This window comes from Tetrao urogallus, assembly GCF_951394365.1.
Source record: "Tetrao urogallus genome assembly, chromosome: 10".
Taxonomy (NCBI): domain Eukaryota; kingdom Metazoa; phylum Chordata; class Aves; order Galliformes; family Phasianidae; genus Tetrao; species Tetrao urogallus.
Window position 1 is genome coordinate 5858162 of NC_136823.1, and position 26888 is coordinate 5885049.

The 26888-nt window shown below is 38.1% G+C and overlaps 1 protein-coding gene across 1 annotated transcript in view; it reads right to left on the reverse strand.

The window, feature by feature from the left end:
* Window positions 1-275: 275 nt before the first annotated feature.
* NUP210 (nucleoporin 210) overlaps window positions 276-26888 on the reverse strand; it is a gene marked incomplete at both ends in the record, with an annotated part of 58874 nt that continues 32261 nt past the window's right edge. The window contains 22 exons of the mRNA XM_079540130.1: window positions 276-376; window positions 1486-1569; window positions 1680-1775; window positions 2321-2540; window positions 3084-3334; window positions 5021-5167; window positions 5944-6067; window positions 6657-6793; window positions 7284-7501; window positions 9176-9351; window positions 13275-13449; window positions 14748-14839; window positions 15673-15831; window positions 16025-16156; window positions 17090-17170; window positions 18586-18765; window positions 19386-19448; window positions 19775-19910; window positions 20831-20958; window positions 21659-21787; window positions 25246-25347; window positions 25470-25574. Of these exons, the coding sequence (XP_079396256.1) occupies window positions 276-376; window positions 1486-1569; window positions 1680-1775; window positions 2321-2540; window positions 3084-3334; window positions 5021-5167; window positions 5944-6067; window positions 6657-6793; window positions 7284-7501; window positions 9176-9351; window positions 13275-13449; window positions 14748-14839; window positions 15673-15831; window positions 16025-16156; window positions 17090-17170; window positions 18586-18765; window positions 19386-19448; window positions 19775-19910; window positions 20831-20958; window positions 21659-21787; window positions 25246-25347; window positions 25470-25574 (3036 nt within the window). The remainder of the gene's footprint in view (window positions 377-1485; window positions 1570-1679; window positions 1776-2320; window positions 2541-3083; window positions 3335-5020; window positions 5168-5943; window positions 6068-6656; window positions 6794-7283; window positions 7502-9175; window positions 9352-13274; window positions 13450-14747; window positions 14840-15672; window positions 15832-16024; window positions 16157-17089; window positions 17171-18585; window positions 18766-19385; window positions 19449-19774; window positions 19911-20830; window positions 20959-21658; window positions 21788-25245; window positions 25348-25469; window positions 25575-26888) is intronic.

The following is a 26888-nucleotide window of genomic DNA, read 5'->3' on the forward strand; positions in this document are numbered from 1 at the left end:
TGAATTGCAAGATAGCTAGCTTAGCATGAACACTGCTTTTTGTCCATTCATCCTCATCAACTTTGCGTAAAGCAGCAGGTAAAATAAACTGTAGAGAAATGAAGTACATAAAAAAAATGCAAAGAGCTCTAAATATTAGAAAAAAAGGAAAAAAGAAACTGGTTATTTTCAAGAGATTACATGAGTTGCATCAAACTGCAAAAGCTTTATCCTCAAAGGCACTATTTCCCCCTAGTCCACCTCAGTCCTAGTTCATGATGAAAAGTGCTCTTTCCCTAACGTGAACCATAATCAGTGCTCCAGAGCGTGGCTGATGGGCTTGTTCTCCTGCTTGAGGTCTGAGGGCCGAAGGAAAGCACAGGTGATACAGAGAAACCTAAAAAGAAGGGGAAAATGAGAAAAACAATCATACTTAGGATTGGTGGGAAAGTAGGAAGAAAAAAAACTGCTACTCATCATCCGCTGGAACACCTGGCAAGCGAGTCTAACAATCCATGCTGAGTTGAATAAGCCCTTTAGCCTACTGCCTGTTGAGGAGAGATCCTACATGTATCAAAACCTTGTAGGTCTTTCATTCAGAAATGAAAGAATTAACAAAGCTTTCTGAGGGCACAATACATTTCACTTCAGCAAATAGCTTTCAGGTTGAACTTGTCATATTTTATCTGAAGTATCAGATATTTTTACAAGTAGGACTGTAACTGTCTAACACCTTAACTACATTTGTAATAATGTGTACATTATTTGCTACTGTTTGTCAAGGACTTCTGCAACAAGCAGGCTTTTTTTTTTTTTTTTTTTTACATGCTTCTGAAAGTTTGATTCTACAATACTGCAAGTAAAATGGGAATTAAATACAATATCAAGCAATACAGGTAAATCATGATACAATATCAAGCAATACAGGTAAAACATGACTGCAAGACAAAAAGCAATGAAGTAACAAATTATTTCCTGAGCAACATAACTAAGTCTTCCATAGATTTGTGCCCTTCATCCCCCTAATATTTGCCCTTTCCTGCCTCTTACAGGAGCTCCAGTTCCCAGAACCTCACAGCTTGCTGATAGCAAAAGAAAAGCAGCCATGCTGCAGCTCAGCTGATGTCACATGAATGGAGCAACCAGTCAGCAGTCAGCAACCAAGCATACTGTATCAGCAACTGATTGCTGCTTTACTTCCCCTTGGATCCTTGTGGATCTCCCCTCTAGCCACCTGGTGATTTTCATTAATTCTCAGGCTTTTAGCACGCTCATTTCCAATGCTGCTACATGTGACAGGAGTTTCAAAAGGATTAGTGATGGAGAAAAGGACAGCTGGGGGAACCAGGAGGGGAGAGTAACAACAAATTTTCCAGGAACTGACACAATGCCTCTTGTCATTTAACTCAGAATATAGACTAGTAGGCATACATCCCTACATTCCACTCAAATGCAGTATCTAGACTAATCAATTACTTCATTTGTAACTGGACAACATCTGCTTACTGTTATGGCTGTGTTGAGGAGGTGTCCTTGGGGTAAACGCTGGATGAGTGTGCTGCTCTTTTTGTGAGAAAACTGCATGATAGACTGCAAGACAGTTAGAAAACATGACTTAGTACTGACATTTTTCCTTTATATCTCATTACTAAAGTATTGCATGGAGTTACAGAAAAATTAGTGATCTTTTATTCTCTTACCTATGATCATAACAGCTGTCCCTGCTAATAGTGCAAAAAGTGTGAAGAACATTACTTGATAGGAATCAAGAAAGTGCTGGAATAGACTTGCTCCATCTGTAGAACCAATTAAGAAAGAACAATATAAAGTTACAAGAGCACCTTGTCTCTCCAATCTGCTTTACTAGTTATTTCTTCACTCTCTTTTGGCTCCTTCAGTTTGAGCAGCTATTCTAAACAAACTTAATCAACTTAGCGTGATTTCAATACTAACAACCATCTATAACGCACTCGTCAAATTTACCAATAATAAATTAAGACACTGATATGCAGTCTTTTTTTATTCTCCTCAGGCCCAATTTGCTAATCATTTTTGTTCTAAGAGTAAATAGAAGCAAAGCAAATAAACACTGTTGGATGCTTTAACACTGGGATATTTATGCCAATGTCAGATTATTTTGGGCTGGCCCAGGAGGAAAATATATTCTGCTTTGGTTTTAATGAGCAATAGCACTGAAGTCTTCCGGTCACAGCGAGCTGTTTGAATGTCAATGATAACATGAGCTGTCAGTTCAGATTTTAACACACCAGATTTTATCATCTCAAACACTAATGTAATTTATACTTTTATTCCGGCACATGAAGTCTAGAGATAAACTTACGTCTCACTGGTGCGCTGGTTCTGTCAGTCAAATAAATCACTGTCACTGGAATAGTGATAGTCTGGTCAGTCACAGGACTAGAGACAGTTAGAGCAGTTGATAAGGATCCCTGGCTTGAAACTCTTGGGTCAGACAGACTAACGGTGTAGACTATGTAACTAGGCAGCCCATAGGATTTCTCCTTCTCGAATGCCTTCACCACTGGTGACCCGCATTTCACCTGCCAAGGAAAAAAAAAAACAACCTGAAAAGACCACTTGAAGAAACACAGCACACATCCAACTCCCAGGCTGTGCTTCAGAAAAATGTTGTTCCACAAACCTAGGGCAACTCATCCCTCAGCAGGAACTAGACTTGATTGTAATATTACACTCATACTTGCATCATTTCACTCCTGATTTTTAAGGCTGACCTAGGAACTGCTATTTCTGTGCGTCTCAGCCAAACACATGAAAGCATCTTCTATTGGGCTATGTGAATGGTGGGCAAACAGCTACCCCTGCCACTAGGGATCAAGCAGATTTTCTACTCCCCAGTCTGTTCTAGTTAATGCATCCCAGCTAGCACAAAGGTAAGCCTAACACAATTCTTTTACCCTGAAGCAGAAATGAAAGCTAGGGAGCAATACAATAAACATTTCCAAATCATCTCAGAAACAATCTTGAGATGGCAAATGTGGCACAGTCTATTTGGTTAGAAACTTGCATGTAACAGTTCAAAATGCTTTCCAACAGTGATTAATATTTTCCAGCAATACACTTACCTCCAGGGTATCAAGAATTTCAGTAGCACCAAATATTTTCACATCAGTGCTTGTGTAATGATTACTTAAAAGCATTTCTGTTTGGTCAGCATAAAACCCAGGATTGAATGGCACCTCAGTGCCAATCTGTTCTCCAGAGAAGCGACTGCCTCGGATTGAAGCTGCAACTCTGAGCGCTGTTTTACTCATACTGAGATGCTTCAGTTGCTCGTCAGTAAGCCTGTGCATTGTGATGGAACACGTGTAATGTCCTACAAAACCAAAGAAGGTGTGACTGTTAATTGCTCTTTTTGGTGATTTGGAGCTGTTTTGTTTTTTTTCCCCTCCCTCCCCACAGAACAGGATCTTTGTGACATCTTTGGAGAAGAACTAAAAGATTCAAATGGAATTAGCAATAGGTGGGTGAACTGGACACAGTGCATCACTCACCCAAGCATCACAATCCTGGCACTAAAGCAACACAATTTTTGCCCTACACTAAGCATTGAGGTAAGTGTAGTAAAAAACCCTCCTGCAGTATGGAAGATTCAAAGCACAAGTAACAAGCAGAGCTTGGCTAATTATTTTACCCTTATTTTCTTTCCCTTACAAAGTACCAGTGACAGCCACTATTATGCAGTGTGCAGTAGTGTTTTAAACAATGGGTTAAGGACTAACTCACTGGACAATTTATGTCATTTCCATACAGTTCATGGTTCTTCTAAAAATCATCCTGTAGTAATGAACCACACGCTGCAGACAACTTTCACAACATTAATTCTATTTCCACAGTATCTGGTAATTTTCCCCCCTTTCAAGTCTCAGTTCATGTTTTGGAATTCTAGCTTTCTTAAAAAAGAAATAGCACTTGGGGTGCAAAGAAGCATGAAAGCTTTGTAAGTTCTAGAAATGTTCAGACTGCAGAATTCAAAATGCATCATTTTCAACAGATTTTCACTTTTAAACTATTTTATTTCTCATTTTAATAATTAAGGTTAGTTATACCTCAGTAACAGTGGCAGCACTTCTAAAAGGTCAACAACCAATACAAATGGTTTTTGACTGCAAGGATAATTCAGTGAGATTTAATGATCCTTGACATCCAGATGACAAAAACTCATGATCACTTTTCTTATCCCGGTCTTCTACCACACTTCAGTATATAGCAAAGCTATTGATGTCTAGCAAGAACACATCTACATACATTTACCTACAAGCTCTTTATTACTGCAAAGCTTTCCAATTTTGGAACATTTGTCACTGGAGTGCTCATTTGAAGCAGCTGAAGAAGGAAGCGTTTTGCTTAGTCTAAGAAACCAAGCAAGTATACTCAAACTAAACTTTGTATCACTTAACAAATATGGGGCCTGACACTTCTCTGAGTTAAGCCACATGCAAGGTACTTATTTAATTTCTATTTTTAAACTACTCACCTGGAGTACAATATCACAGCTACTAGCTTTCTAAAGTGTGCAACCCGGTTATAAAAAAGTGTGCAACCGGTGCATAATGCCTACGTTTTGCAATAGTGTCACTTCTGTCTCAAAGTACCATTAGACTGCCCACACATCTATAAAAATAATGGTAATTTGCAAAATTCTGACCTAAATTTGTTGTCACTACAATTGAAAAGTTTATCAAAGTTTGTTGTTGTCCCTCTGCACAAAAGACTTCTTCAGCATTGTATAAAGCAGAGTTTTTTTGAGTTATAGTAGTAAGCGTAGAATAAAAATACAGAATGGGCCACCACTGGTTTCCAGAAAACATATCAGTGCCATTATCAAATGCAGAAAACTCTTGAACTAAACAAGGAGAACGCACATTAGGGACTCACTGAAGCTGAGATCCAAAACAACAAAGCTCAGAGGCTTCAGCAGAAGATCTGTTTTTGCATTTGGACTACACTGCAGCAGAATTCCAAGTGTCTGCTTACAGCATGGCACCTTCTCTTATCTTACCTGAAACTGCATCAAATCCAGGTTCTGCTATAAATACATCACGTGCTGGAAAGTCAAAGGCATCGCTGTCAAATTTTACATGACAACTGATAATGGTCTGTGGTTGCAATTCAGCAATGGCTTCAATCTGAGCAGGCAAGCACTCCCCTAAGGGAAAGAAAAAAAAAGTAAATATGGGACTTCCCCATGAAAAAAAACCAGCCTGAAATAGCAAGGTGTTCTCCTACCTTCCAAAACAGAACTGCTCTGTTATTTCCAGCTAGTTTCACAAGGTTATGATAACCTTAAATTATCTTATATCTAATCTCAAAAGAGAGAATAAACAAAGATTTTACAGTTATATATACGCATATATCTATCAAACATATGTACATCTACATATATATAGATACAAAACAAATTCATATGCACGCATATGTGACAGGAATAATTTGGTTACAGGAAAGAATGAAGTAGAGAGGATTTTCAGCTCAGATGTGCCTGCTGGATAGCTTATGTGATCATGGAGTCTTGATTTATATTTCAGTTTCTGGCAAGATGTTTATAATTAAAATAATAACGAAAATAAAAAAATTAAAAAATATTAATGAAGTTGTCAACCTTAGTGAGTATGCTTACCTTACTGAGAAGGCAAACGGAATTAAATATAGAAGCTAATATTCAGCCAATTGCCTCTTAACTATTTTTTTATATGATCAAAAGCAACCCTTCCATTATCTGTTTACTGTATTAGTCGTGAGATCATAATAGGCTCAGAACATGGCCCTAAGCTTCTCACAGCTCCTGGGAGCCTGGATATGCACTACAGCTTCATGGAGAAATTCCTACACCAGCTTCACAGGCCCTTCAAAACCACACCTATCATGAATATACAAACATACTATGCAATACATTTTAATGTATATATTTTTTTCAAATCATACCTTGCAAATTTTTATTTCTTTCTCCAATCAAAACTATTACTTTTGAGGCTGCAACTCCTTGTAAGCTGGTTTTCACTCCACTTACATGCATTGCTGTAGTCCTCTGAGGTATGTTAATCAATACCTGAATAAAGAATGAAGTACATTTTTAACAAAAATTGTTTTTTAAAACAAAACACCAGCAGAAGAAATTGAGGCAAAATGAGATTGGACTGATTGTGGAGCACTCACCCTTTTACACAAAACATAAAGTTTTGTGTAAACAAACGAGTTTGTGTTGGCCTTTATAAAAATCAACAGAATTTCTCTAATTTTACTAATTGCCTCCTGAGGCAATTTAAGTTAGTAAAACATGTTTATTTTTTCCATCTACCCCACACAACTGGCATAAAGTTTTAAGTTTGAATTTAATTTTAAAAATTCTGGTGCTTATGTCAGGATGATACAGTGAATTGCATCAAAAATACAGTGACATATATGCCCCTGCCTAACAGTTAGAAAGCATACTTATGCATTTCTAAGGTTTTCTCCTTTGAAATGAATGATTTAAATTTCTATATTTATTTTTCATCTAACTAGATAAACCATATAAATAATAAGCTACATAAATATATACATAGTATACTTATTTCTAAATATAACAAAAAACTCACAGGGCACATGCCGAAGCAAACAAACTCCAGTAGTTCTGGTAAGATTTAGCAATATCTTACCTCTCTGTATGTTTTAAGTAATCCAGGAATCTCATAATAGACCGTGGCAACACCAGAATCCCTTGCGACAGCTACACCAGTCTTGGAGTCGATCTGAAGCACACTGTTTGATGAAGAGCTCCATATCCCTGGCAGGCCTGTAAAGACACTGTTTGTACACTGCACAAGAAAGAGTGAATTGCCCCAGTGACATAAACTTACGTGGTGTCTTTGTGTGCACACCCATTGTATGGGCAGCACGGATTTGCTTTGTCACAAACTCAGACATGTAATTTGCAAGTACCTGGACAAAAATCTGTTAATACTAAGAATTACAAACAGAGAGTGAAGTTAAAACCATCATGATAGCTTCTTTGCACCATTCCCGTTTAAAAAAAATAACAGCCTTTCAAGCCAACAGAATAGAAAACTCTGAAGTCTGACGCTCACAGATTCCATACAGCCAACATATTGCACGATACAATTAAAATTAGAAGAGCTGATCAAAGCTATTTTTATCATTAACAAGAACAGTGACATTTGATTCTGAGAAAACATCATAAATTATGCATCTAGTTTTCCTGAGAAGGAGTCAGACTGATGTCAATTTTATAGCTGCATAAACAGAATGACTGAAATGCCACTCACCTTCTTGGTTTGTGAATGAAGTACTGAAGCAGAGGACATCACCTACAACCACATCAGTGAGTTCAGGAAAAATGGTGTGCTGCACAGGAAGGGGGATGTAGTCTGCAATTCCACTGTGTTCTGCATCCCAGACTTTAAGCAAGGTCAAGCCTACGTTTACAGTCCGGATCACAAATGTGTTGTTTGTGGCTCCTTTCCCAATCTGTACAAAGTCATCTCTACATAAACGCACAAAAGAAAGCACTGGTTTTTTTAAAAAAGGTAATTTTGCTAATGTCTTCATTTCTACCATAGATAGCATGCACAAACACTGTTTTCATATGTTGCATACCTTGTTCCTCTGATGGTTATCTTCTAATGAACAGGGACAGAATAAGGAAGATAGAAAGATGATTTAGGTGTTAGTGAGGTAAATTTCATAACCATTCCTATGTGGTTATGCTGAAGAAATACTAAGGTTATAACAATGTGTGAAAACTCTTCCCCTAATTTTAAGAAGAGTAGAATTTTAGAAATTAGGTTGTTTCTTTTCTTGTTTCTCAGGGAGCCAATAAGGAAATAAATTATAGCAGCAACATGCAGCTTTCCAACCACATCTTTACAAAGTTAAATCAAATTTGATCACAAGATCTGATATTTCCTAACATTCAGCACTCCCCAGTGAACTAACACAAAGCACTTAAGCATACACAGCTCAAAGACTTCCAACCCTGGCAGCACCACAAAGACAGCAGTTGAAGTCTTGAGATGAATAGAGCTAGGTCACTGGAGTGCTGCACCTGAGGTTAATGAGCAATGCTTCTGTGTTTAGGGCTAATTATCAGTCCTGTGCCGATGCAGCTCTGGCACATCTAGCTGGGAAGCAATGGTATTGCTAACTCACAGACCTCTGTAAGCTTCAGAAATTTCTGCAGATCATTTGGGCTCATTTAGATAGACAGAAAATCTTGCATTCAACTTCCTTCCCCTCTCTGACCTCAACCCCATTTTTCTGAATCATGATCTGAGTTGCAACAGAATGGCCAGAGTTGGAAGGGACCTCAAGGATCATGAAACTCCAACACCCCTGCCACATGCAGGGCCTCCAACCTCCCCATTTAATACTAGACCAGGCTGCCCCATTTCCCACCCAATCTGGCCTTGAGCACCTTCAGGGATGGGGCATCCACAACCTCTCTGGGCAGCCTGCTCCAGCACCTCACCACTCTCATAGTAAAGAACTTCCCCCTGACATCCAACCTAAATCCTCCTTCCCTCAACTTAAAAACATTTCTCCTTGTCCTGCTGTAACCATGTCATGCTGTGCAAAAAACTCATTGTTACAGTAATGAAATTAATGACAGTTTACTTCTGACCAGAGAAGGTTGTTTTGTGATATTTATTAGTTTTTGAGGCAAAAAGCAGAAGTCTGCGTGAGGCTTGGCTTTGCCATATGAAGACTGTACAAGCTTATCTGAAGAGACAGCCCCTGAACCAGAAAATCTTATATAAGACATGAGTCAGTGTAACAAGGCTCTAAAAGAAAAGGAGAGGAGGAGAGGCAAGAGGAAGCAAATGTTAATGAGATCAATTGTTTATATAGGCTGCTGATGTATGCAATCTGATGATTCAGAGTCACTTAAAGCAGAAATGTACCCCAGCAGGCCCCACTAGGGAGCACGCTTATCTGAGCAACTTTCCATTTGCCAGACAATATTGATTACGAACTGGAACTCTTCTTTCTTCCACACTGCCTCTGTAGACCTCAGAGATGAAACTTTCTTTTGTAATCCCAGTCGAAGCTATATCTTCAACTGGTATCTTTGGAGCAATTTTTGTTCCTTGCCGTGATTGGCCTACGTGCATTTGGCATTATGTGCTCTCTGTAATTAAATCCAACAGCAGATGCCTACCTGTTTGTTGCAAAGTTGAGCACAGAGTTATGTGAATGAAAAGTATCTCCAGAATTGTCATGAAAATGGACTGTAAACGTCAGTGTCACACCCAGGGGTAGAGCCAGTAATGCCTCTTTGGTTTGTGTACGCAGAATAGGACTCATGGAGATTCTTAGGTATGAGATGGGGTAGACCTGTAAAAACATCGAGTGAAAGATTTTTCCTTTTTCTGATGCCTCTATAAAAACAGATCTAAAAGCATTCTTACCACGCAAAGCCTCCTTCAGCAATCACTTCCTGTATGTTTAGCCATCTAACAGTACTGAGACATGTAACTTTTATTACCATACACATATTTCACAGAATGGCTGTGGTTAATATGGGCCTCTGGAGGCTGCCTAAGCTAAGCCACTCCACTCAGGCAGAGTTACCTACAGCCAGACACCCAGGAGTAAGATTTCAAAAACCTGTAAGACAGAGCCAACAGTCTCTCTGGGCAACTGGTGTCACCGTTTAACAGCCCTCACAGTGCTACCCTGCATTCACAGAGTTTTATGTGCGTGCATTCCACCTTGTCTTTGCATTGTCCACCACCACAAGGAGCGTGTCTTCTTTGCACCCTCCAACCAGACGTTTCTTGTTGTTTTTCTGAAATAGGACTGGGAACTGAAGAAGAGAATACTAATGCAGACCTCAGAAAATACACTGTTATCATATAAGGAAAAACTGTTAAGCCTTCCTGGGTTCACAAGGGAACAATATTTCCCAAGACTTCTCTCTAAGTAGGTCTCCAATAATTCAATCCTCGTTTACCAGGAATAACTTGCAGTGTTTGTGAGAGTAAGGGGATGAAACGGTGGCTGCTTGCCCAATTCCCCTGAGCTGGATGAGACAACTGAGATGATGTGGGCAAATTCTAACAGCCTTGGCTCTGCCTGGGAGAAGGTTTGCTCAGAGGAGAACGCAGGAGCCATAAGTGCAAAGCTGCTCCCATGATCCCAGTGGAATAGCACCACAGACTACGAACTGCTGCCACTCAGCCAGGCCTGCTGTGGTCTAACACAGCTCAGGCTGATAGAAGTGTAAGAGATGAGAGCAGTCAGGGCTAGCATCTGACAGATCCTAGCTGGTCAGCAGGCTGCATTTTGCTACCTCTCCTCAAACAAGACCGGAGTTCAGGACTTCTACTCTTAAGTTCTCTGGAGAGATCTGACAGACACACGTGCACCCCCCTATATTTTTGTACCATCACTCCTTTGAAGGAAGTACATCTCCAGATAAAGACCTTACAACTTTCTATTTATTTAAATGCACCGCTATTCTTGATTAACTTAGCTGAGTTAACTAACAAAAATGCACAACAAAAGAGAGAAAGTTACCTATTCTTTATGTTACAGCTTTTGGGAAACAAGTAATGGAAGGAAAGAGAAGACAAAACACTCAAATATATATATATAAAACTATTTTAAATGAAGCCCTCGAGCATATCTTGTAGGAAAATTCCCTTTATTCTGACCTAAGAGGCTCAAGTTAAAATGTACAACCCTGCAATCTGAAGATGTACATGTCAAAACTTAAAAAGGGAAAGAACAAATTTGGCCTCAAGCAAATCGCATCTCTGGTGCACTTCAAAAAAAAAAAAAGTGGCTAAAATATCAGTACACACAACTGTCTACTGCACAAACCGATATATAGAGTTAAAATATCAGTGCACAGACATCTGCCCAACAAGAGCTGAAGCAACGAGCAAACAAAAACGCTATTTCCCTGACAGATTTTCAGCTGGCTTTACTTTAAGATTTCAGAAACTAACCCACAAGGGACAAGTTCTAGATGTAATATTGATGAAAACAGCTATTTACTGTTAAAACATCTGTGTTTTTAAAGTACTTGCTATTTAAATATAAATATATATATTCAACCGAGCACTACCAGTAAGGCTGCGCATAGCTTGCTTCCATGCTAAGGCTTTGCACACTATCACTCTGTACTTCCGCTGTCCTCCTTGACTTATGTAAGTCTGTTTTTGAGCAAAGCTGAAGGTCTAAGCATAAGGTGATGCTGCTACAGCAGGTTGGTCTTAATTGCAAACAGAAACATAGACAAAACAAGAACTTATGGTAAGGAAGGACAGCGTGAAGGAGAAAACTCTGCCTTACAGTGACACAAGATTCAGACTTATCTGCTGCTCTGTCACAAGTTTTTAATATGTGACCTTCAGCAAAACCTCTCAAACCACACAAGTCCTTCGTATATAAGCAGAAGACAACAGTAATTTCTGAACTTATGAGGTTTTTTGGGGTTAAAAATGCTATTTCCATAAAAACTAGTATGGTTCTAGTGAGTACAGGAAAACAATTCTGTTGTACAAGATGTTGAACAGAGATGTTTTTACTAGAAAGATTGAAGGCTTAAAACTGTACTGCACTGACTCCACAAATCTGCAATATAACTTTATATGAAAAGAATGCACAAAGGGAGAATTCAACTTCAGTACCTCCGTATGCTGACTAAATGTCATTTGAGCCATCTCCCAAGTCATTAGATGTCTTTCACTGGCTAGATCCAGCCGTGAAGGGAGAAAACAAGGTCATCTATTACAGAGCGGTACGTATTTATTTGCCACCACCTAGCAGCAGGAGTAGCATCAGTGAAACCAAGCCATCATTTCTTTTTTCATTCTCTTCCCAGGATGAAAAATCTATGTGCTATTCTACAGACAAATTTGAACATTATGGTAAAAGAAGATTAACAATGAAAGACACAATCAAGCCATTTCCCAGTGATTAGGATAACTAACTCACAAATAATTTGAAGTCAGCACTTTAACTGTGTTTCTCTTTTAGCTGGGACATACTGGAAACATGCTGACAGTGTAAAAAGGGATATGAGGAAGTGGAGCAGTGGGTATCTCAAGGCTCACGTTGCCAGATGAATAAAGTTCCTGGGATAAGGACTTTCAAACAGAAATAGAGGACTTATCACAGAATTGCAGAGGTTGGAAGGGACTTCAAGAGATCGACGAGTTCATCAACTCCCCTGCTACAGCAGGTTCCATACACTAAGACATACAGGTAGGCATCCAGACAGGCCTTGAATATCACTGTGGGAGACTCCACAACCTCGCTGGCAGCCTGTTCCAGTGCTCTGCCATCCTTACCATGAAGAAGTTCTTCAGCATTTTAGTATGGAACTTCCTATGTTCAAATTTTAGGCCACTGCTCCTTGTCCTACTGCTATGCAGCACCGAGAACATTCTGGCCTCATTCTTTTACCTCCCCACCTCCCTTCAGATGTCCATTAACATTTGTCAGATCCTCCTTCAGTCTTCATTCTCTCAGGATGAACAGACCCATATGTCCCCTCAGTCTTAAATGCCCCATCAGTAGGAGGCAGTATACTTAGTCTAACAGCATTCAGTTTAAAATATGAAGTTTTGGGTAAGACAGACATTTAATTTGCCTGAAAATGAACTGTTGAGTTTTGCTGCATATCTGTATTTCCTAAGGATTCATATTTTGGTGCAATCTGGACACACTCCTTGCTAGCCCACCAAACACAGGGAACACCAGCTAACTTGTGGCATCTGATAAGGCATGCCTTCTCATGCAGAAGCTCTCATTGTATACAATCTGAATTGGTGGGAAGGAGAGGAGAAAGCCATATTTTGGAGCTGCACAGTTACATCTGATATCTAGAAAACGAGGTATCATGTTTTGTAAGAGATGTTGTATTCATCACCCAGATATCTACCTTTTTTGTGTAATACCAAATGCAAGCCTATGACAGTAGCATTTTTTCTTTCAGAAGAATCTTCTATAGTGATCAACCTTGTAAGATAAATATATATATTTTTTAAAGACAAACCTTAAAGGCATATGTAAACAAAGGCCTTCTTGTAACATATACTGTATTTGTAAATTTGCTAGGATTACATCTTTACTTATCCAGCTTGTAAACTCTTTTCAAAGCCCACAACTGACTATTAATTCCTCCTCTTTATATTTTTCAGAATTGAAATCTAAAGTACAGTTAACTGACTCTGCTGCAGTAATAAACATTGTAACAGAAAACTAAATCAGTTTGACTCTAGCAAAGAAAAAGAGAAAAACAATACCTTAACAGCAGCTACAATGGTCTGATTAATTCCAAATGATTCTTGTGAAATTACTTCAATTGTTGATGAACCTATTAAAGACCCAGAGTTAAGAAAACCTCTGTCATCAATTTTTACAACAGGCACTTTATCTGGACCATCCAGGACACGGTAACTCAGTGAAGCCACTCGATCCCTTGAAGAAAAGAAAACAAATTAATCAAACTTACAAAGATGCAAAAGGCAAGAGAAAACAACAACAAAAACAAAACTTCCACAAGTAAGCAAAACCCAAAATCAATATGTTAATATGTTACGCAAATCTAAGACAGACCTAATTGATACCTGTTTTTCCATATCCTCACAATAAGAGCTGAGAACACTGTGCCCTAATCAAAGAAAGAAAACTTCCAGCTCTGACTCAAGCTTAGTCGATAGAAGTCTCATCTGGGTTTAGGAGTGTATTGAAATCTAGTTGCTGCCCACTGCCATGCAGTATCATCATTCCCTGATGCAAACATGATCCCAAATAATATTGGCTAAGGCTGCAGTGTGCAGCTCCATCAGTCAACTTCTACAAACAATACTGAGAGGCAGGGTCAATGCTGGTGTTAGAGGTAAAGTCAGGGACAGGATTAAGTAGATCTCATCAGCTTCCAGGAAATGGTTTTGCCAACAAGGTTAATTTCTGGAATAACTTTCAACGTGGGATTTGCATATTAATAAAGTGAGCTCATACAAAAACTCAGCGGCTGGCATCCTGAGACGCTAGCTGCATTTGAGTGTAACATCACAAGTTCTGAAATGCTGTAATAATTATTTTCATCTCATTCCCAAACTCCTCCATTCGGATAGAAATACTCTATCCTAAGCAGCCCAGCATTCAAACTTTCAGTTGCCCTTTTCTTGGCAAAAGTGTAATTCCTTTTGATGGCAGAATTCAGACATAGGGGCTGTAACAGCAGATAATGAAGATAATAGGAGAAAAATTTAAGAACTGCTGCCTAGCAACTTAATCACAAATTAATCAGAAAATTGCTTCGAAAAGTACCCAAATATTAAGCCTGAAAATGAACTATAAAAAATGGCATCTCATTTGAAAAAGAGATTTTCATCTTCAAAAATCCAATCACAGCCTCAGTGAAAGAAATACATAAAACTATTTTCCATAAGGCCTTGATTGCCCATAAAAACTCTAGTGGAAGCACGCTACTGCTTCCTGGCTCAGCATCTTTTAAAATAAGCATCTGGAAGTCCTAAATATTGGGGGGGGGGGGGGGGGGGGGGGGGGGGAAATCAAACTACAATCTAACAAGATTTGACAAAGACCGAGAGTACAGAAATATTTTGTTCATCGTCAGAATAGTTGTGTATTATTTGGACATACTGCAGTGCCTTTTTTAATAGATTGAAAGAGCAGAACTTATTTTGAACGGAATTGCTAGTTTTGATAAACTGATGACATGAGTCAGAGTGTGAAAAATGGTCTTTCACCTGTTTGTTTGAAGTTTAATAAAGGAATTTGGTGACATTAAGATCTGTTCCGTTTCTACATCAGGAGTGACTAAATGAAGTTTTTCAAATACCTGGAAAATAAAAAGCACTTTATCCTACTGCTGTACATAGCAAGTCATTAGTTCCATTTATTTCATCTTCAGAACAACAAAAATACAACAAAACAAAAACTCACCAACCTTTATAACCTTACACATAGGATATGAATATTTGAGAATGGGTACACAGTATCTTCTGCATGTTATTCTGAAGAGCGTTCATTTCTGTCGTTCTACACTATCAAGCAGTACGAACAACGAAGCACATTTGTCAAGTGAAGCTGTGTTGGAGATCCCACATTCACCCTAATCTGATCTCATGGATGCAATGTCCACAGAGGCACAAGGCCTCCTCAAATGCATCCTCCAGCTTTTCTCAAGGAACCCACTTCATATAGTCTGAAACTGCTCTTCAAAGCATCTTAAGCAGGGACAACCAGGAGATTCACTTCAGGAAACAATTCCTGATTCAAATTAACATTCTTACACAGACATACAAGCAAGCACTACACACAGATGGTACTAACATGTAGAGAGGTACTACAAAACCAAGGTTTTCATAGAGCTCTAGTAACACTGCTTAACTGCAAAACACAAATCATCTTAATTTCAGGTGTTTGACACCAGAAACTAACTTGTGAATTTCATTTAGGCAATAAGTTGGTATGTGGCAGTTCAGTGCAGAAACCTGCCAGCAGTTGAGGAATTTGCAGTTTCCTAAATAGAGGCAAAGTATAAAACAACAGTAAGGGCTCAAAGATAAAACAAAGTCAAAACTACATCTCTATTTCAAATTCCTGGCTTCAAATACAGAGTTTAATTCAGCTCTGAAATATGCATTAAAGAATTATATCACATCATCGTACCTGAATTTGGATTTCATCAGATAGTTCTCTTGCCATGTTGTAAAACTGGTTGGCTGCAGGGTCGAGGGCTTTCACAACAACTTTCAGGCCTGTTCTTCCCTTTACTCTGCCATAAACATCCATTGCAAAGTTATATTTTGCAGGAAGCTGAAAAGAAGCCTTGGACAGGAGAAAGTGATTAAAATTTTACTCATGGAAAGAGTTGATGTTGATATAGAGGAAGGATCACACCCAGTACTGACAACGGCCCTTTGTTTTGAGCAGCAGTATTTTCTCAATCCCCATTGTGCAGTGTTTCCTCTTCCCAAGATACACAGGCATACAACTGTGGACAGACACACGCACACATTACCTCACTGTGCCTTGTCTTTATGTCCAGAGTATCCCTCTTTGTGACAGACCAGTGGAATGTTAATCCTGGTACTGCATTGCCAAATGAAAAAGGTGTCTGACTACTGGTGATGCCCATCACGTAAACTGGCATCTGGAAACAGAGAAACCACTTTCTTAGGTAATTCTAAGATGATAATTAAACCTGCACAGAGCAAATCATTAAACTTAAAATTAATTGATCAAGATACGGTACTCCTTATAAAGAGAATTTTTTGGCTATATATACATTGCAAGGGTGTACCATGCAGAAAATTTGAATGACCACCATCTTGTAAGATGTTCTGATTCTCTCATTTGCTACCTGCTATACAAAACACAAGTACTAATTTTCCTTTAGAAAAGATTTGTTCATTTATTTGTTCCATTTGTAGCACCAAATCACTTCATCTTAGTTAAGTCATACACTCATGTTTTCTAATTCTTTGACCAGATGCTCTCTCCTATTAACAATTTGCTCTGGACAACAACCTTCTTTTCCCTTCTCCCCAAATTAAGTCAACATATTAACTCTAAACAGAGATTTTAACAACTTATGGGTTTTAATCCCCAACTCAATTAAGTTGCCTGAGACTTAACACATCACTGGCAATTTTTGGGTAAGTAACTAATAGAAAAAACAAAGACTGAGAACACAACTTGTTTAAAAATAATCTGAATGGTATCTGTAGTGGATTTACAGATACATCACAGATTCTTAACATACAAAGGAGGAAAGCCTTCACTGCACACAGAATGAAGAAGAAAGAACCACTAACTGATGAAATAGCACTTCTTTAGCTGGGTGTGCATTTCTGAAAATTACCTGGTACACAAGACAAACCTGTCCTGATTTGTTTTCTTTACTGCGCTCAGCTCTGGAGCACTGCCACTGAAATCACATTGTTTCCTGTATCAGCAGTGGTAACGCTCATAGCAGGAGGCAGCTCAGAGCTCTGATGATATTATCAGATGATCTAATCATGAATAGTCACAACTTGCAGGTCAAGTTTTTAAGGCAATACAAGCTAACCATAAATCAACTCACCTGCGTTCCAGTTTTCATACGTGTAATTGGTGCTCGAATTCTAACAGCTGTCAACTGCACTACTTCAACTTCCACTTTGTCCTACAAAGGAAGAACAGAGGCATTTTAAGCATTTATTAAATGTGAATGAGATTTCAAGATCTAATTGCTGATTTGTTATTATCTAACCACTCTCATCACATGATTTATTGCAAAAAAAAAAAAAAAAAAAACGGAATACAAGTCAGTAGGATTATAAAAGAATTTTCTCCTTGGTAAATTGAGAAGTACTTAAAAATTCCACCTAAATCAACCAAAACAGAGTCACCACTCTGCTCAAAGCTCCTGCCATGATGAATGATGGAGCTGAGAGGTGGCAGACAGGTAGTGACTACAGTCGTTACTGGGAGAAGGATTTACAATCACAGAAGGTAAACAAAGCCAAACAAATAAGATGACATCAGCAGAATGAGAAGCAAATGAGAACAAAAAACAGCAGTGAGGATAATAAAAAATAAAGGTATGATATATATGGTATTCTGATGTCTTCTCTTCACATATCCTGATATTCCTGGTAAACTTTTAGTCCTACAGTAACCTGTGGAAGAAAAGTCAGATCCGGCCCTCACTAAATAACAGATGTTTTAACTTAAAAGTTTTAACTCTTAAGTTAAAACTTTTAAGTTCATTTCACTCCTGGACAAACATCAAGGCAGACTGCTGATCCTACACAACAGAGGGCATGTGTGTATGCATGCATGGATGCCTTTTGATTTTTTTGTAAAGTTACTTTACCTCCTCCAGGCAACATCTTTCAAGCAGCAGAGCTTCGCAGCAGCAGCACCCCTCTACACTAGACCTCAAATAAAGAGCCACGAGCTGTCCCAGATACCCTTCTGAATGCCTTCTGAATGTCATGCTAGTCCAAGGGACCTGCACTCCTTACAGGCCTGCTTGGCAGCCCCCGCACACTCAGGTAGCAGCAAATTGCACGGACAGACATAGCTGGAATTCAGGGATTCAATACTCCAGCTCTGTAGATGGATTTAAACCGCAATGCAAGATGGTAACATTTTCCACAGCCTATAAGCTTAAGAGACAACAAATTCCAGGAAACAGTTACCTTCTGACATCTACTAACAAGATGTGCACCTAAAATGTAAGGCAATGCAGGGAAGGACTGCAGGGAAGCATTCTGCCATTTTAGAAAGGTTTATTTAGATGAGCTTTTCAAGTCCACACATATCAAACATACCACTGATGACATCTCCTTGGGATGTTGGTAAAATTTAGATTTAAAGCACAGGTACCCCTTGTGTCAGCAAATGCATAAGTTCACATGTCAGGGAGTAAGAAACAGCAGTTTCCTTAGGGAGATGAAATTTCAGGAAAATACAGAAGATGACAATACTAATGAAAAAAGAACACTTGCCCCTTTTCGAACAGATTAAGGAGTTAAGAGACTTTTCCAGCCCCAAACAGTGTCAAAAAAAAAAAAAAAAAAAAAAAAACATCACCTGGGACACCACAACCAGCTTCCCTGTCTCTGCATCAACAGCTTGCACCACTCCCGTTACTGTCCCATTCCCTGCTGCCACTCCTCTGATGAGTCCAGTGCTGTTCACTGATGCAATCTTCTCATTGGTGATGGAGAAAATGATGTTGGATTGAGGCTGAGGGCCTCCTTCTGAAGTGATCTACAAATAAAAGCACACAAACCAACTAAATTTAATCATCTGATATTTATACTGATAAACATCACAACACACCATCTTTTCCTGCTCAGCACCACAAAGCCTTCAGTAAAAGGCAGTCCAAACATCCCCAGAGAATCTCTGGCTCATTTTCTCTGCCCACTGGTTCATCCATGATGTTGGACTGGGAAGCACATGAAGCTAAGTGATAAAAACAGGCTGGATGCTCTGTATAATGACACATTCCAGACAAGTCAAGAAAAAACAGACTTTACTTTCTCTCCACATCATATGCTATAGCTCTGCTCTGTGTTTCTGTTTGAATAACTATCCCACTAAGCTTAATTTCATGCAGGTGATAGATTCACTAACACCCTCCTGGTATTCAATACTGAAAGAGCCTATACTCTCTTGACACAAACAAATACAAAGCCTCTGATCCAGTAATACAGTCAAATGGATGGCAGCTCACAAATAAAACTGTTTTCTGCTTGGGAAGAACACTCAATGCAAATATGCAATGTAAATGCAAAGTTAAATAGCTACTCCTGAAAAATAAATGGTATACATTTATTTTAAAATAGAAATTACAAAGGAAAGAAAAGATCTAGAAGATGCTTTACCTGAATCATGGCTCCTATTATTAGGGTCACTTTCCTTGGCAGTAGTCTAAATGGCGGAAAGACCTCAAAAAGAAAAAGAAAATGAGTGCATGTGCTTGTTCTCTTTTGATGAAATTATTTCACAAAACATCATATATTCACTAGTGTAAAACTGTCTCTCTATTAGCTTAATTACAGTAAATTGAGCATGCAAACTAAACCCATCACTTGCAGTAGAAAAGCACCAAAATCAGAAACAGACTAGAAAGTGATTTCTGGGCAGAATAGATTACTCTGGCAAAATAATCATTATACAATATATCAATGACAATATTCCTGTGCTAACGTGGTGGTTTTTTCTGTTTCTTTGTTTGTTTTTAAGCAGACATATTTAATCTGAAATTATTTACCTCAATCTGTTGTGGAGCAGAATTGATTCTTTGTCCTCTTTTGTCAGCAACAGATGCAGTAAGACTAGTCTGACCTATGGCTATCCCGTGCACTAGGAAAGCTGCAGTATGGTCATCAAGGGCTTCAGCAAGTGGGCTGTAGCAAAGAAATATCAAAATAGATATTCATTCACTGAATGAATTAGATGAGTAACAAATACAAGAGACTAATTTACTACATACCAGCTTTATCATAAGAATTATGATGTGACTGTATGTTAGGAAAATTATGTATCATCTGTAACTGTCACGGTTACAGGAGACAGCTCTTTATAGCCTGTATTTCTTCTTAAAATGAAGTACTTGAAATGAAAGTGAAACAAGATCATTAGATGGCACAGAGCAAAACTCTGCCAGGGAACCCACTGACAACCTGACAGGTATGGGCAAAAGTGGCACAGGCTTCAAGTACATACTTTGACGCTCTTTAATGGAGCGAGATGTGTACAGCGGGCTGTGCTGCATGATGTACACACAAACACACACACTTCCCCATCTAAATGGAAAGCTTATTTTAATGATTTGAAAACTAAAATTCAACTGTCCAAGAAAACTTTTGTGACTTTTTATCATTGTGTTTTGAGCTTGAAAAGAAGCTCCTAGGCAATGAGGACTTAACCTACCTGTTCATAACAAGCAGACAGAACGAGCTATACAACTAGAAGTCTCCACAAGCACAGTATTTTATTTGACAGTTTGCAAAGTCACTGCTTCCAAGATGCTTGAGGCTCCATGAAATGTTATAGCATATGAGCACAGCTTTATTCATCAACCAACAAGACTTAGAGGGTTAACTTAGGCAATTTTCTTGACAATTATTTTAAAGACATCTAGCAGATAATCACATCTTTGAAAGTCTACTGAAAAACACAACCTTTGAAATGATGGCATCATCAAAACACTGATCAGTAACTGCATGCTACTGGACATCCAAGACAGTATCTTTACTAATTTTTTGCTTATTCTTCCTGTAAATACTTGCAGATTAATAGGAAAACAAACCAACCATGAACTTACACCAGTGAAACAATCTGGGAAGCCGCTCTTAGTTTTAGATCCATGACAGCAAAGTATTTAGCCAGAAAAGGTTTCTTAGAGTCATCCAGAACTCTGATGAAAGCCTTAACTGTTTTTCCAATCTCCACCTGAAATACAGGCAAATCCAGTCACTTCTCATTCTATTTTAAAAATAATTCTTATTTATATGTATACATGTTCTTTTCTTTCAGAGTACACTATTAGTAGAGCATTAGAGAGAAGACCCAAAGGTCAGATTCCTGCTGATTTTAAAGAATAATTCCTGTCAGCTTTACTTACTGTCAAATTAAATAAATGAATTCAGGTCTTTCAGTTGGCAAAGATGTAATTAAAACATCCAGAAATACCAGCACTTATTTTGAATAAGACACACTGGCAAGTAAAGTGAGGTGGACATTTTTTTGGTGTTCATTTTCAACGCGTGACATACAGAAAATGATCTTGGGGCAACATATACTCCTAAAAGAACAGCTCTCATGCATTTCAAACAACAGGAAATGTAAATTAGTATGTTCATATAAATTATGAATTAACATTGATGTGTAAAGGCAAAAGTTGAGATTGTAGCTGAGCTGAATATGAAGTAGGAGACGCATGATACTCTGAAAGACTTATAAAATGATAAATCTGGAGGGAGATAAGTACAGGGAGATAAAGCTATTTCTCTAAGGTCATACAGTTGTAGCAGAGGACTACACCAACCACCACACTGTATCACCTTGTGCACTTCTTAGCCTTATGCTCGTGATCTGCACGAGGAATCACGGCAGTCCGGATCAGCTGTTCAACTGGTTCAAAGACACTGACCTTGTCAACCACTCGGACATACAGTTCCTGTATATCAGAGACATAAACTTCAGCTTTGGCTGGTGCAGGGAAGGCCAAACACAAATCATGAACCATTACAGTCACTGACCCTGGAAGCAGAGGATGCACCTACAACCAAAAGAAAATTCTGTTATAGCAGTTCTTATTTTCATTTGCCCGTCATTTATAGAAGAAGATTTCTTTCCCTTTTAGGGCAGAAGCACTTTCATGCAGAACTCCCTAAGCCTTCAACATAGATAATTCTTCCACTGAAGAACTGAAATGTATTTAACCAGTATCATACCACTGAGCTAGTATAAATGCCCTCTGAGCAGCAATTGAATTAAAGAATTTTCATCTAGAAAGATGTCCAATAGCATCCTGTTATTCTCCTTCCCCATCAGAAGAACAACACACAACAAATCAATCAATGCAACTTTTATCCTAAAGGACTGACAAACAAAATGATTGTGTTAGAGACCATGCCTGTACAGCACCAATAGCACTTCCTAAGAGATTCAGTCATACTGCAGGTTCTTGGTTTTTTTGTTTTTTAATTTTAAGACTATTAGAAAGTGAGGTTCTCTCTCCATATCCGACAGGCAGTTAAAACAAATCAATCTCATTTTGCACTTCACAAAACCTAACTTGCCAGAACTGTTCCCTTACTTAAGCTCAGAAGCTTTGTTCTGAAATTATCACACACCCACCAGTTAAAGCACTGCTTAAAGCATCACCTCCCTGTGAGGGAAAGGTGACTGAAAAAGCACTGAGAATTTAAACCATGTATAAAATACAGAAAAATAAGTTTATCTCATCCATTTTTCCACATCTGCATGCCAAGATGACTTCTGAAAATATTCCCACATTACACCAGAGACAAAATATTTTCATAATATTTTCCATGCTTTCAAACAATGAAAAAAATCCCCCTTACCCCTTCACAACTAATTTATCTTGTGAAGTACAAATTCATTTGTTGTTGATAAATTCATGAAGAATTCTCTTTCAAATGATCTGCACCATTTTCATTTCTTGTCTAATGAATTCTACAATCCAAATAGACAGTTTTATTGTTGTTCACTTTACAGTGCATCTCATATCCTGGGCTGAGATTAAGTCAAGCGTAACTGCTTTTTAATTGAATCTTCTAGCAGAGAAGTTTGTGAAAAACAAAATAGGGAAATCAGAATGTAACTCTAATAGATATTACAAAATCAGAATGACATACTGTGATAGCAAATCACCCTGAACTGGACAGAAAGCTGGTATAATTTGAAGGGTTCAGAAGCACTGTCCTGCAGCACATATTCCAGCATCACTGTAGATATGAGTTACCTTTTCAGATAACAGTTCTAGATAATTCTGTCCTATAATTATCCGTTCTGAGTTTATGCAATCAGGAATGCCTAATTGCAGTACTGCAATGGGTAAAGAACATCTTGATACTGCCCTTCGTCCTGTAAACACAAAGCATGTATACATAGCACTACTGTGCCAGAACACTTCCCTCTACCGCAAGTGTCAGTGCAAAGATTCCTGTCTGGATCTCAGCTGTGGCAGATCCATACCCTGCATTCATTCACTGCCTATCTAAGCCACATGGACTAAAAAGTGACCAAAAACAAGGAAGGTGCAGAATGAGAACTGGAGTAACAGAGTAGCCCGATGATACAGAACATACAGAATCCTGCTTCTAAACACAGCATGGCAAGTTGCCATCACACACTCCAGCAACTACTTCTTTCAACGAAACCAGGATATTGAATTCTCTAAAACAAATGGTATTGCAATGTAGAACTAACTTGAATCTACAGCTCGTGTTACCCTAACCAATTATTATTTTCTTAGATCTCTATTTGAGTACCGTTCATGAAATTATCTGATACAGGAAAAACTCTCAAGTTAATGTTGGATAATTGTCAAACATATATGTATGTACAGGGCTGACATCTCTACGTAGGTTGCTCCAAAAGCAACACCTTATTTCCACGCAAACTGCAACAGATAAAAGAGCACAATAACATGATTTCATAGAGCATACTCCCAGCTACAAAAACACCATTTTTTAAACACTAACAAACATTAGCTCTGCATTCTTGACAGCAATGAACTGGAGCCTGCACACTGCGGTCTTAAACACCTGCATTAGTAGAGGTAATCCACTGTCACTACCAATAAAACTCACCACCCACCCCCTCTGTGCTCACACCCACTGTTTGGTCCCCATCAACATTCAGCAAACAACTTAATGTCAGTAATAGGTGCCTTTTTTTTTTTCATGGAAGAATTCAATTCCACCCATTTGCTTCCTACACACTTTCATGTCAGATGCCATTCTGTCAGACTGCCCCTCTGCTGCCATCTGTCACATGGCAACAAAATGTAATGGAATATTGTTGGGAAGGTTCAACCTCTACTGCCAAATTACCCACATCTGCCCTGATGTTGTGAGCAAAAAATAGGAGGCACTGGTCCTGGAGCAGCCCCCATAGCTCTTGCGAGAACCTCCATCCCCAGCATCTACAAATTTATCTGTTTATCAAAATAAAGGCAGTTATTAAAGTTTACACAAGCTTGATTTATGGATTCTAATCTCACTTCCACAAAGATGGATCCTGATTTCTTTCATAGTTTCCACTATTATTTTGAAGCATTTGAGGTCAAACGCACATTAAGGCAAATTTTTTGTGAATATGTGTCAGTTTGGATTCTCCCAGATCTCTCACTACTCCTCATGTAAGGCAGTAAAACAGAAAAGGCAGTTAATTATTTCTTGGAAACTGCCAGACACACACTATCTGTATTACAAATCAAATTCATTTCACCAGAGCAGCAAGACGTGACAAGAGACACGTATGACACTTCACACAAATATGCAGTTCAACTAGAACTGATAAAGAGCTCAAATTATATATATGTGTGTATACATATGTGTGTGTGTGTTTATATATATATATAAATAGACACACAATCTATTATGTACTATACACATACACCTTATAAAACCACAATAGTACTGATGCATAATCATTATTTTATATGCTTACAGAAAACAAGTATAGCTGAACTGGACAGACAGCTGTGAAAATTCTGTAGGTTGCCAGTGGGCTGAAATGCAAGTCTATCATGCAGATATCCTTACTGTTGGGATAAGAACTAACTGTGTGATCACATTTTTATTTATTCCATATGCAAGCCTTCTTTCTGCTCTACAATACACAATTGCACCTTTGTAGTATTTTGTTGCAGTTAATTATATTTTCTCCTTAAGAAAAATTGGATGCATTAAGAAAAAAATCAAGCCCCAGTACATTTATTTGCCTCGAGTGCAAGCAAGATATTTCTGACATCTCTACTAAAAGAATAAAGTCATGTAAACATAAAAAGAATTAAGTCAATATATTAGTGCAAGCATCAGAAAGGCTTTGTTAGTTTTGTAGAAGATCTGTAATCCCATTTAATTATTGTAAGCTCTTTATTATGGGTTAGAGGTTATCGAGGTTATCCCTTCCAATATCAAAAAGGACATGGAAAAGAAACAATCAAATATTCAGACTACCAAAAAGACATGTTATTTCACTCACCAAAGCAATACCTTGAGTTTCCTCAAGAGCCACACTGACAACACCTGCAACACTTGTATTGACGAAAAAATATCCAGAACCTTCTTTGATGAACAGTTCTGCCTGCAAAGAAGAAGCACCCAAAATAAGATTGTGCATCTTCCTAGCACTTTGTTAAAACTTACACATCATAATTCTTGATGCTTTCCTCCCTCAATTAAATAAGCAGTAGAGTAAATGCTTACTTGAACGTCAGGATGATTGTAAATGGAGACATCAGTAGGGCTGACTTTTACATCTTCCACTAATATCAGTTCAATAGTGGCAGACACTGGTAGAAGAGATTCATACTGAAAGAAACAATTCCATTTACCATGTGTTACAGCAAACATTAAAAAATTAAAAAACAGTGCAAGTATCTTGTACATGCAAGAAAGGATGCTTAATGCAGATGAACAAAGAGCCAGATCTGGAAAAGTTCGTTAACAGAATGTCCAAAAGATCAGATGATTAGTTCAGCTGCTAACTTTCTTCTCAGCTGCAAGATTTCTACATCCCAAGTCATTTACAGGACATGCTGTCAAATTCTGCATCTTTGTCCATGCCAACAAATGAAGGCCTATGTATCAAGACCTAGCAGGATCAATTAACCGTGTCTGATATGTACTGATAGGATATTAACTCAGAAACACATTTTAAGTTCATACAGGACAATCAAGTACAGAGAAATAGCGTTTCCTGCTATTTCAATATCTTTCTAGGATTCTTTGCAGCAAGCAACCATAATAAATTCATATATAAATGCATAAACACTGGACCAGATGCAAATCCAATCATTCATTTGTAACAACATTAGCTTAGAATGGGAAAATGCTTTTTAGAGGAAGTTAGTATTATGTACCCATTTCACCTTATTAGTAGAATTATTTCCTTGATGTAGAAAGGATGTTATCTTTCCCTAATGAGGTAATGACTGTTCCACTTAAACATGGAACAGTGATTAAGACATCTTAATATACCCCCTAATAGATTTTTGAGGTTTTTTGTAAGAAAAAACATTAAACATGGATAGTTTTGAAGGCAGAATACAGAAGACCACTTCTACTACATCTGAAAAAAAGCCAGTCATCTAATTTACAAAAACACCACATAAGCGCACAGTAACTGCCGTAGAAATTATGTTGACGGCTACTTTTCAACCAGCAAAAGGATTCCTCCAAAACACAAAGACAAGAACATTAAGAGAACTCTTAGACAAGAGCAATAGGAGAACTAAGGACCATTTTGCACACATAAATTTCACAACGAAATAAAACAAGTATCCCCAAATTTGAAAGTATTTGAAAGAGATTCATGTTTTTAGTTATCTCCAAGAATAAAAAAGAATATTGAATACTGCTTTAGAAAAGCAGAGTACAGAAAATTAAAAAAATGATTGAAGAACACTTGGTACCCTTCCTATAACTTCTTAAGAGATACCAAATCACGTATCTCAGGTGGTAAAGTATGATCCCTATAACCTAGTAACCATCAGTAAGTTACAGTATAAGCAGCACAGCTTCACCGATTTCTGAAGACTGAATCAAAACAAAACTAGATGAAACAGTAGTCTGTAACTTTGCCCAAACATCACAGTGAAGAAAAAAGAATTGGAGATATTTTAT